Raw genomic sequence first — 13,083 nt, 5'->3', positions numbered from 1 at the left:
AGTAAAATTAGTGCAAACAGTATTACTGGCTTTCATATAAAGTGAATATACCACTCAATGCCTTTTTTTATGCTCTTTACAAATATAATAATTGCTTCTACTGCAAATTCAGATTTAAGCACTTTTTGACCTCTTAAAAATGACCTATATATGGGGTCATTACAAATCTGTAATAGTTTAGAAACAAATTTGGGCTATATATTTGCACATCAGGGGGGCAGGGTAAAGCATAGCATATATTAAATATGTAAACTAACCATTGCTGTATTTTTTTTTTTATGTGTTTGTGCACATCAAATTTTAATGAGAAGAGAAATCACCAGTGCAACAGCACAAACACATAAAAAAAATACAGCAATGGTTAGTTTATGTATTTAATATATGCTATGCTTTACCCCCAGTCCCCCCACCCTGATGTGCAAATATATAGCCCAAATTTGTTTCTAAACTATTACAGATTTGTAATGATCCTATATATAGGTCATTTTTAAGAGGTCAAAAAGTGCTTAAATCTGAATTTGTGGTAGAAGCAATTATTATATTTGTAAACAGCATTAAAAGGCATCAAGTGGTATATCCACTTTATTTGAAAGCCAGTAATACTGTTTGCACCAATTTTACCATCTACTCTCTATAAACAGAAACTTAGTAAGCCTATTTGTTGGCTTCCTAACACCTGTCATGTAGGCAAATTTCATGGCCCTCTAAAGGGAGAAGGAGCAGAGGTGGGTGCTTTAAAATACCTTCCTAGGATATACTTTAACCTGTAGACCTATCCCTGAAAGTTTTATTTTCATAACCTAACCACCTTCTGAGATAGCAAGAAGTCACTAAACTAGAACTTTACCAGGTGGTTGTAAAGCAGCTGCGACTTTGATATGTAAAAAGATCATTGGATGAGCAAGCAGTGTAGACCTACTTCTTTATATCCTGGCAGAACTGTCTCATGGGTAAGTCCTGGGTTTAGTCTCAAATGGTATCCAACTGTACTGTTTTGCAAGGCTATTATGTTTCCTTGTGCAGGATTGCTAAATTAAACAACAGGTTCTATCCTAGGTTAATAATTAGGGTGACTTAGCCTAGAAAGTCAACTTACTCTTTCTAATCTCTGGAAGTATTCCCTTAAAAATCCAACTGGGTTGGTGGGTCTCACAACACAAAGCTGAACAATAGCTTCTTTAAGGATGCCTTGAATGTTATGTTTCTGGACATAATCCTCGCACTCCCTTAAACTCTGCTCTTCATCCATTTTAAATAATTAAAAATTAAACAAGAAGCAATGAAGGTGACAATAATATTCTTCGTCTTCCAAACTTTAGGGCTAGGCAAATGTCTTCCCTGTGTTCTTTTACTTGTCCGATTACTTAATGAGACATAAATGACGTCAGAGGTTCCTCGGACTATCCCCTCGAACGCTCAGGATTACTTGTCCCTGGGCTTGCACCCCGAAAAAAAGTACAAGTGACGTCAATGTTACAGTTTTTTTTAAATGAATAAACATGTGATCTAGAGAAAGTCTAAGGAAAGACAAGGAAACTGTAAACAGTGGAAATAATCTTAGATTTTCAGTGACCTGTAAGTAATCTTATGCATATTCCTTAGGATCTAAAGGGTTTTTGGTGTTCTAGGCCTGTCTTGCATAGGCTAAGTGTAGAAGTTTAATTGTTTATTATAACCCAAGCACCTATAAAAGAAAAAGCAATATGTACAAGCAAGCAATCACTCACACAAGGAAGAATAAATAAAGGCACACTATAAATAAGACATTAATGCAAGCAAAGCAAGGTGAGTATTCTACATCTCTTCTTTATAAGCTACTACTTCAAAGATCCAAGGGAATGACAGGTTTGACTAACCAACCAGAATGAGTGGTAGGCAAGAGGAGACGTGAATGCTTGCTCTGGAGATGACAGATCTGAGAGTGCTCGTGGGAAAGGTGTGGTTCCAAATGGCAAGATGTTTCCAGCTCCAAATGATGGACTATCAAAGATGGGTCTTGGTGAGTGAGGAAGAGTATTATCTGTTTGGTCCCTAGAGGATCATCATTTGGACTCATTTGGGGCCTGATATGTTGTTGGTTCCTCCAATAAGTTGAGCCATTTTGAGTCTTCACCAGATATGAGCAGGGAGCATCTCCAAAAACTTTGATTAGCAATGCTCTTTCCCACCTCTTTTTGTCACTAAGTTTGACCCAAACTGGTTGCCCTTCCTTCAATGCAGTCAATGATTTTGCTGTTTGGTCATGGTAAGATTTCTGAATTCCTTGTTTCTTTTGTTTGTTGAATTCAAATGATGAGTAAGGCACTATTTTTGGTTTGAGTTGTGATGAAGTCACCAGTAGTACAGAACAAAGCTGGCGACTCATCAGCAATTCTGCAGATGAGTGGTGACCATCATCAATGGTGTGTTATTCAAGGATTGCTAAGTATAGATCTGCTTTGTCCTCTAGTACCTTTGACATGAGCTTTTTGGCAGTTTGGACTGTCTTTTCAACAAGTCCATTAGCTTGTGGATATTTCAGACTGCTCGTTTCATGGCTAAAGTCCCATAATTTGGCAAGTTGCTCAAATTCTGATGACAGAAAATTTGGAGCATTATCAGATGTGAGTAATTTTGGTATTCCATGGTGACTAAATTGGCTCTTTAATTTCACAATGATAGCTGATGATGTCAATGAGTTGAGCTTTTCAAGCTCAAAGAATCAACTATAGTAGTCAACAGTGATAAGATACTGGCAATTTTGCCAGTCAAAGATGTCAATGGCAATGTATTCCCAAGGCAGCTTTGGGATCTCTGAGCATATAAGCAGTGCTTTCTGCTGCTTGTCATGAAAGGCATTGCAAGCATCACTCTGTGATATATAGGAAGTGATATTTTTTGTGATACCAGGCCAGAATATGACAGTCCTAGCATACTGCTTGGTTTTGGTGATGCCAAGATGTGATTCATGCAGTTGTTGTAGGATCTCATGCTGCATGGATGGGGGCACTACAACTCTTGTCCCCTTCAAGATTATGCCTTGGTTGACTACAAGTTCGTCTCTGTAGTTCCAGAAAGTCAAACAGCTGGAATCACACTGTCGTCAAGATAGGGGCCATCCATCAAGTATAGTCTGGCTTAATTTTTGTAATTCAGTACAGGTTGCATTCCTGATTTTTTCCATTTTCCTGTCAGATATAGGTAAGTTTTTGAAGAGTGTATGGACAAAGACTTCTGCTTGTTTCTCGTTTTCATTATTGAGGTTAGGTGTGTGCAACCTTGACAGAGTGTCAGCCACAGGTATTTCAGAACCTGGTTTGTATACAAATTTCAAACTATATGGCTGTATTGACAGCATCATGCGCTGTAGCCATGGTAGTGCTTTGGATATTAGTTTTACAAGGATGCTTTCTAGATGTTTGTGGGCTGTTGTTATTGTTATGGTTCTGCCATATATATACTGGTGGAAATGTTTGCATCCAAATACAACTGCCAGCAATTCCTTCTCTATTTGTGAATACTGCTGCTCGGTTTCACTCATTGAACATGAGCCAAAGGCAACAACATTATCATCAACTGCTAGTACTGTGCCTAGACCATGCTTTGATGCATCTACTTTTATCTCTATGTTTTTGCACTTTGGTTCAAAGTATGCTAAGTTGCTGCAAAGGGCTGATTTTATCTTTGAAAATGCCTTTTCATGAGCTGGTTTCCATTTGTACTCATCAGCCTGTGCTAGCTCTCTTAGGCTTTTGTTCAATGAGGACAAGTTTGGTATGTACCTCGACAAGTTGTTAAGCATGCCTAGAAGTTTTTGAAGCTGCTTGCTGTTTTCTGGTGGTGGCATTTCCATAATAGCCCAAGTTTTTTCAAGGTCGGGCTTTATTCCTTCCAAGGTCAGAAGATGCCCAAAGTATGGGATGCTCTCTGTACCAAACACACATTTCTCTTGGTTAAACTTCACATTTTTCTCACACGCACGTTCTAGCGCTGCTTTATGTGCACGTTCTATCGCTGCTTTCAGTCTTTCATCGTGTTCACTGTCATCAGCACCACAAATGACTATGTCATTGACTATTAGGCCTAAATTGAGATTTTTAAAAGCCTCTTCCATTTTTCTCTGGCAATCGTCTTGTGCTGAGTTGAGGCCAAAGGGGTACTTTTTGAATTTGTAACAACCATAGATGGTGTTAAAAGTTGTCAAGTTGGATGATTCATCATCAAGCATCATTGACCAGAATCCACTAGTGGCATCAAGTTTGGAGAAAATCTTGGCTCCAGCACACCTCTGGGTGGTGCTCTCGAATGTTGGGATTGGATAATGTGGTCTTTTTAGGTTCTTGTTCAGGTCCATGGGGTCCAGACATATCCTTAAGTTCCCATTTGCTTTCTCCACTATTACAAAAGAATTAACCCAGTCAGTAGGCTTAGTAACTTTCTCAATGATTTTCATCTGTTCCAGGCGATTGAGCTCAGCCTTTAATCTCTTCTCCAATGCAAATGGTACATGTTTTGGGGGTTGAACTGTAGGAACTACTCCTTCCTTCAGCGTCAGCTTACATACACAGGAAGTTGGCCAATACCCTCAAAGACATCAGCATATTGGTCTATCATGATCTTGATTTGATCAGGGCAAGGTTGCATTGTTTGCACATCAAACATGAATTTGACAAGACCAAGATCAACACTGGTTTGCCTACTAATTATTGATACTTTCTGAGTGTCAACCATGAAGAATTTGTGCTTCTGTCCAGGCCTATCTTTGTATTGTATTTCAGCTTCACACACTCCATATACTTTCAACTTCCCATTGGTATGGCTTGTCAGGATACTGTTGGTTTTGTTTAGTGTGGGATGGGGATAACATCTCTCATATTCCTTTAATGGAAGTATGTTGGCATCTGCTCCTGTATCAAGCTTCAAGCTGATGTACTTCTTTTGTGTACTGAAGTAAAGATCAATGTGATGGTCTTTGGTTTGATTCATTGAATGAATTGAATCAATATACAACTCGCTTCCCGAGCTAGGGGAGAAGTCTAATGCATGTATAGCCTGAGAACCAGAGCTTGTTCCTGCAATTTCTAGCCTGTGAACTGTTTTACTCTTGCAAACTCTAGCATAATCGTTGATCTTACCACACTTGGAATATGTTTTTCCTTTTGCGGGGCACTTGTGTCCACGGGAATATTGTCCACCACACATATAACATTCAGGATATTTGCTCACAACATCGACTTCTTGTTTGATAGCTGTCTTGTGCTCAGCTTCATTCATAGTTAGTAGTTGTGTTTGGGTTTCTTCCATTGCTTGGCTTGTGTTAATTCCAGTAGTGAGAGTGAGTGTTGATCCCTGTGTAAGCAATTTTTCTCTGATTCTGTCATTTCTTATACCAAAAACTAGCCTGTACCTGACCATTTCATCTTCTGAATTCCCAAATGAGCAGTCTTTTGCTAAGATCTTGAGACTTGTTACATATTGTTCAACTGTCTCTACAGTATCCTGGTTCCTTTTGTGAAATTTGTTTCTGGCAAAAATGGGGTTTGCCATTGGTTCCACATAAGTGTCAAACTTTGCCAGGTATGCAGAGACATTCTGTTCTGAGTCAGCAATAGGGAAGGTGTTAAATATATCCCTGCCTTTTTCACCAACCCATATGAGCAAGTATGAGCATTTCACAGTTTCTGCTTTACCACTAAGGGGGCCACTGAACATTAATTTTGCATGCTGCTTAAATCTATTCCATGCATGTTTCATGTTTTGTGAATTCCAGTCGATCGTTGGTGTTGAGCAATGAACTGAATCCATCTTTACTTGGTTACTTCTGACACCATGTAGAAGTTTAATTGTTTATTATAACCCAAGCACCTATAAAAGAAAAAGCAATATGTACAAGCAAGCAAGCAATCACTCACACAAGGAAGAATAAATAAAGGCATGCTATAAATAAGACACTAATGCAAGCAAAGCAAGGTGAGTATTCTACACTAAGCTTCATAAGGAGTCAGAAGAAAAGTTTTTTGGTTACTAAAAAGTTTGGTTCTTAGGAAGGCAGCTATCACATTGGTGAGTTAGTCAAATATTACTATATCAAACAGGCCTAGTTTCTAAACCATCCTATAGTTTCTAGTTGAAAAAAATTTGAATGATTTGGCCAATACCTATAGACTTTTATATAGTCTATATTTGTTGAGATTGGTATTTAAACTGGATTTTTAAGGTAAAGTAGGGGTAAAATTTTACTTTTGGCTATCTTTGAAAGAGGTTAGGCTAGGAAAATGAAACTTTCAGGGATGTGTCTACAGGCTAAAGTATGTCCCAGGAAGGTATTTTGAAGTACCTACTTCTACTTCTTTTCCCTTTAGAGGGTTCTGAAATTTTTGGGTGCCTTATTTTTTGGTTATCAGTTTCTTTTTCACTGGTCTTAGTTCTGAAAAGACAATTCCTGTTGATTGAGCAGAACTTTAAGCCATAACACTGTTTTTTTTCTAATTTTAGAAATAATATTTTATGCAACCTCATTATAGATTAAATATATGGCTTATATTATTTATTCTCCATGAATTTTTGTTTTATTTGATTTCATTAATGTCAGTTGCTTTCTGTTAAAAATACATTTATTTTTTACATCAAGCTTCTTCTTTTGTGAAAAAATTTGAACTGTTTTTCTTTTTAAATGTTGTATAAAATGTAAAGGAATACCTGGCCCTTCATTTCATAGATTCAACTAAAAGTCTTTGAGGCATCTTATATAAAAATACATCTGACACATTTTAATGGTTTTTTTTTAGATGACATAGGACACCATTAAAGTTTTGCATTTGCTTTGCTAAAAATTGTCTTAAAAAGTGCCAAGTTTAGAGAGTTATGTTAATATTCTTCTTGCTGATCAGTATAATTGTTTTTAAAATTCCTTCTGTTTAAAGCATTTTAGAGAGATTCTGAGCCAACCATGGGTGTATTGTTGTCACAAATGATTTTTCTCAAATGGGCTGGTGGAAAACAAATAGAACATATAATTTCTCTTTTTTTTATTATTTCAAGACTAGAATATCACAAAACTAAGCATTCATATTGCTGATTGTATCTTAAGTAAATACAACCTCTGATGGAGTTTTGTTGATACCTGTCTTAAAATTTATTTGTCTAAATAAAATACATATTGTTTGTGGGACAGCAGTGAAACTATGACTTGAGTTGTTGTTTTTTTCAATATTTTCTTATTCCAAATAATTTTTGTTCTCTGGTGACATTTGTGTTCTTTCCTAAGTGGCTGGCACTCTAGGTTGAGAATCCTTTATCCAAAGGGTACAGGTTTAATTCCTGGCATTAGCAGTTTATTTGGTTTGGGGCAAAGGTCAGTGATGTGACTCTGTAAGTTCAGTCAGAATTGGCCCAAACTTAACAGGTTACCAAGAGAAATCTGGGGTCAGTAAGCAGGAAGGGCTTGTAAAAGCATAGGATGACTGGCTCCTAGCTTCCTATTGCACTTCATGGCCAAAGGACCAACTGGTCCTTTACTGGGCTTCTGACTTAGCCATAGAAGCTTTCTTTTAAACCCATTAAATAGAAGTACAAAGGAAGAAATGCCAGTAAGGTGGTCCTTCCTTTTCAATGAATTGTTGATGTACAGACAAGAGTGTAGGTCATAAGACGTGGCTGGTGAATGTTTTGCAAGGTTTAAAAATTTAGGACAATTGCTCAGGTTGGCAACTGAGCACAAAAGTAAAATTTTGTAAATGGTTTTTCTTTGTGGATGTTATGTTTATGTAATGTCAAGCATTTTAAAGTTAATCTTCATTGTTTTGTTTTAATTGCCATGGCCCTAGGACTTTAGTGTATTAAAACATACTTATGTCCATCCATTTTCTTTTAAACAGAGAGGAGTTCTATGTTTCCTAGCATCAATAAATTTATATGCAATTAATTTAATATTTATTTAATAATTAATTTAATAATTATATGTAATAATAAATTTGTATGACTAATTAATTTGTAAGAAATGTACATCAATTTAAATATTAAAAAAATCATGTAGAAAACAAACAAGAGAAATAAATAAAAGTATCCCTTTACAACCATTTAATGAAGTGTAACAAATGTAGATCATCCCTAAGATTGAAATGAACAAAGCTTCAATTATGAATCTGTTTTCTTTAAACAGACTGAAGGGGCAAACCTCCAAGCTATGACAAATTCAATCTCACTTTTGGTCTCTTTCCTTTTCAAAGGGAACTTTCTTTGGATTTTTTTCAACCAAGTAAAAACAGTAGGGACAGGATCAGGTATAAGTGACCTTCCACTTAGCCTACATACCCAGGGGAAAATCATGCAGCTATACTAATAATTGGTAAATTTTTTGTTGTTCATATTTTTGATTTACAAATAAAGTGAACATACCATTTAATGAAGTGTAACAAATGTAGATCATCCCTAAGATTGAAATGAACAAAGCTTCAATTATGAATCTGTTTTCTTTAAACAGACTGAAGGGGCAAACCTCCAAGCTATGACAAATTCAATCTCACTTTTGGTCTCTTTCCTTTTCAAAGGGAACTTTCTTTGGATTTTTTTCAACCAAGTAAAAACAGTAGGGACAGGATCAGGTATAAGTGACCTTCCACTTAGCCTACATACCCAGGGGAAAATCATGCAGCTATACTAATAATTGGTAAATTTTTTGTTGTTCATATTTTTGATTTACAAATAAAGTGAACATACCCCTTGATGCCTTTTTTATGTTCTTTACAAACATAATAAGCGCTTCAATTACAAGTTTTTGAGCTCTTGAAAATAACCAAAATATACCCAAATAGTTTTTGGGTATAAGAAAGCTTAAAACATTGGTCTCAAACTTACTGTTTCATCATTAATCCATTTTTTAAATGTTGTATAATCTATGAGCACTGATTTTCCACAATTAAGTTGGATTAATAAATTATACAATACTATGCTGTTTTCTTCTTCTTTGATGCCAAATTTTCAATTAAAGTATGTGTTTTAGGTCATTTTTGACAAAATAATGTATGTTTTTCAATGCCAAAATTTGTTAGGTTAAGTAAGGTCAAAAAGTGCTTAAACTTGAACTAGCAATATAAGCAATTATTATATTTGTAAAGAACATACAAAACAGTATCAAGTGGTATATTCACTTTATTTGTAAGTCAAAATATGAACAACAAAAAATTTACCCCTAACATGCCTAATTTGCAAATATATAGCCCAAATTATATATTTCCAATTTTGGTAAAATTCTAGTCAATTGACTTCTTGCTATCTCGGAAAGGGTTTAGGTTAGGAAAATGAAACTTTCAGGGATTAATCTACAGACTAAAGTATGTCCCGGGAAGGTGTTTTGAAGCAACTACCTCCACTCCTCCCTCTAGAGGGCCCTGACCTTTGATGACCTTTAAAAATATCTGTGTTATAAAAGTGAAACCTTGCAAAATAGATCTCCTGCTTAATTAAAGTACAACAAAATTGTTTTCAGCTTCATAACTTTGCTTAATTCCATTTTATAAGGTTTTACAGATATGCAAATACATTTCCTAAATTTTGAAAAAAAAATTGATATAGCTCAAAATTCTACTCAAATAACAGGAATTGCATTTTCAGAACTAAAGGCAGAGAAAAAGCAACTACTAACTGAAAATTAAGGTAAAATGCTGTTTTGTCAAAATTTCAATAGGTATAGACCTGTCATGTAGGCAAATTTCAGGGCCTTCTAGAGGGAGAAGGAGTGGAGGTAGGTACTTCAAAATACCTTCCGGGACATACTTTAGCCTGTAGACCCATCCCTGAAAGTTTCATTTTCCTAACCTAAACCCTTTCTGAGATAGCAAGAAGTTAATTAACTAGAATTTTACCCCAGTTTTTTCTGCCACCTTTTACTTGTTTTTCCAGTTCTTGTTTTGCCACAGTTGCTTCAATTAACAGGTACTAGGGTTGAGGGATAGATTGGCAGAATCAATAGAAAATATGTAATTTCAGCTATAGATTTCCATATTAGGAGGGCTGGGGCTAAAGTAGAGCAGGGCTGCATATAGAATGTGTTAGCTACAATTATTATGTAAATTATGAAGAATCATCTTTTTTTAACAGGTTTTCTTCTATAGGTCTACAGGTCCTTCTCTTGGCTTATACCACATCAAGCATTATATAACCAGAGAAGAATAAGTAGCAAAAAGCTATATATACATAAGCACATGTTATTTAACAATGACTTCTCTAGTGCTTAACTATGACCCTTTAGTAATACTGACAAGAAATGTGTAACAGAAAAAGTGAAATTTAGTGTAAATGACAATCAGGAACTAGATACTGGATCAAGGGGGCCAAAAATAGGGCTATATAATTAAAGTTCAAAGAAGATGGTGATTTGTTAGTGAAAAAAAACACTTCCCTGACTAATTTGGGATTTTCCTATCCTATGCAATTGAAATATTTTTCCCTTTTCAGAGCATTAAGACAATTTATCACAATAAAAAATATCCGAAGCATCTTGAATGGAATGACTAAAAAAGGGCAAATGACAACCACAATTTGCAATCTTGCCGTTTCAAGTGACACGTGGCCGGATAAGTATTTATTGTTATCTGTTTAGGGGTTAAACTCCGATAAGTAGAAATTCCATTGGACAAGTAAAAGAACACAGGGCTTAGTTCAGCGCCGATTTTCCAAATCGGCGCAATGAAAACGGCGACGATTCGAGCTTAAAATTATTTATAATTTTCGGTCCCAATTTACAAAAAAATGTCTTATTTCGTTAGGATCAAAAAAAAAAGAAAAAGAAATACTCAATCATTTCCTTTTCCTCAGCAGGAAAATCAAAAGAACTAAAAATAATAAATAAACATTTAATAATAAAAAACCTTAAAATTTAATGATGAAAAAATTAAAAATTTAATTTTTTTAATTAAGTAGAAGAAAAAATAAAAATTCGATAATAGAAAAGCTAATTAATAAGTTGATGTCAATCATGCAACTATTGATAAACTGCAGTTGACTATTCCAGTTCCGAAAATTGTAGGGAGGTATATGGACTAGCAACCAGTCCTTTCACCTCTTTGGCTTCTTCTTCAGGAAAACTAGCCACTGGAAGCACTATTCTCCTCCAGTCAGCAAACAATGAATACCAATTATGTACAATAATACACTATTATTGAATGTGGGACTATTGATGTCCATAACCATTAGTTTTAAAAGTCTCGCGCAAAAGATGTTGTTTTTGTCCCGCTATCGTTTGCCCAATGAGTTGCTGAAATTGTTGCCGGAAAAAGCTAAGCGTGTCCAGTTTTTTTTTTAAGGTAACTAATTAAAAAAACTTTTTCCACAAGAAAATTTTTTTAAAGAAAAGTAAAGAGCTCTATTAAGTCAAGAATGAGCGAAAACAAAGTCAAATAACCTTCCAAGCGTAAAACCACCACAAATCACTATCAATAAACAAATGAAACTCAAAACGAGCAGAAACTACAACAAATAGCCGAGTCAAACTCAAAACGAGCACAAATTAACATGACTAGAGCTGATAACCCTTATGCCTTTTCAAGACCAAAACACAATTTGTGCTTTACTGAAAAAAAAACAAAAACAAATGACCGTTGATTGTCAATTCAATTGACATATACTAATAATTCTTCATTAAGGCTTTGATTATTTTTCATTAATGACAATAAGAAAGATGAAAACATTTCAAATTTATTTCGTTTCCAGTGAAACCCAACTTGTGTTCTGTTCTTAAGAAGGCATACGGGTTATCAGCCACGATGCCCTTTGATTTATTTTAAAGCAACATTTAATTTTGAAGCATAATGGGCCAATAACATTATTGGGGGGGGGGGTTGACATGTCAAATATCCCTAAAGAAATAGTTGCTGGACCGTTCTATTATGCTGAACCAAATTACTGTCTCAAAATTATGACAGGATGCGTTTTGAAAGTAAGTGGGCTTGAGAGAGAGGCTGCTTGCCCTCTAATCTCTTGTTACTCTTAAAAAGGGTACTAGACACTCGCGCTTTAATTGGAGTGCAAGAGGGGGGCTTTCACCTTTATATATCTAATAAAAACATTTATACAAATAAAACAAAGTGAAAACATGTTAAATGTATTTTGTTTTCGGTAAAGTGTAAATTATTTTTTGGCCCGGAAAAGGCATGGGAGTTGTCAGCCCTGCCTGTATAATTTTTTTTCTCGTTTTTAATTTGACTCGGTTATTTATTGTATGATCTAAGTAAACAAAATACGTTTAAAATAATTTAGCTTTTTTAACTTTAGTACATTAAAAACTATCAAAACTTTGAGGAATATATGTCAATATATGTATACTAAACTGCAAACCCACAACCATTTTTTCAGTTAATTATGTTCTGGTCTTAAGAAGGTATGGGGGTTTTCAATTATAAAATGGCTATCTCAAAACTTTGATTCTATGTGTTTTGGAATAGATTGGCATGGGGGAGGCTTGTTGCCCTCAAATCATTTTCGACTAATAAACAGGGCACTAGCCCTTTCAATTTCCAATCGAATGAGCTTTTTTCGAAGTTTCTACAACAATAAATGGCCATCTCGAAATTCCTATTGGCTGTATTATGGGAAAAGACGAGTTTTGGGGGTGGTTGTTATCCGCCTCCGATCACCCTGAATCTTAAAAAGGGCACTAGAATTTCTGATTTCTTATCCAATAAGCCCCCTCCGAAGTTTATACGGTCACCTTTTCTATATATACCTTATATGCCCTCATGGAATAACTTACCTTGTCCTAAGGGCTATGAAGGGGGTCACCCTCAAAAACATAATTTCTTGTTATTTCAATTACATTGGACAAAATAACTATCTAAAAATTTTGATTGGATGGATTTGGGGGAGTGGTGGGCAAGGAAGGGGGTTCGTTGCCCTCCAATCACTTTTGATTGATAAAAAGGCTACTGGCCCTTTCAATTTCCAATTGAATGAGCTGTTTTCGAAGTTTTTTCGACAACAAATGGCCGCCACAAAGTTTCTATTAGATTCATCTCGAGGAAATACGAAGTGTGTGGGAGGGTATCCACCCTCTGATCACCGTGAATCTTTAAAAGGAAACTAGAACATCTGATTTCCAATCCAATGAGC

General features: G+C 35.5%; 1 protein-coding gene across 1 annotated transcript in view; it reads right to left on the bottom strand.

Annotated features, from left to right (window-relative positions):
• Nucleotides 1-1,352, bottom strand: part of LOC136039935 (cAMP-dependent protein kinase type I regulatory subunit-like) — a 95,108-nt gene extending 93,756 nt beyond the window's left edge. Inside the window, exon 1 of the mRNA XM_065723933.1 lies at nt 1,097-1,352. Coding sequence (XP_065580005.1) covers nt 1,097-1,249 — 153 coding nt within the window. The 5' untranslated portion in view covers nt 1,250-1,352. The remainder of the gene's footprint in view (nt 1-1,096) is intronic.
• Between the last annotated feature and the right edge of the window lie 11,731 nt (nt 1,353-13,083).

The sequence above is a fragment of the Artemia franciscana genome, chromosome 20, assembly GCF_032884065.1.
Source record: "Artemia franciscana chromosome 20, ASM3288406v1, whole genome shotgun sequence".
In the NCBI taxonomy this organism is placed as follows: domain Eukaryota; kingdom Metazoa; phylum Arthropoda; class Branchiopoda; order Anostraca; family Artemiidae; genus Artemia; species Artemia franciscana.
Note: the sequence above shows the minus strand (reverse complement) of the source record. Positions and strands in the feature narration are given on the sequence as shown.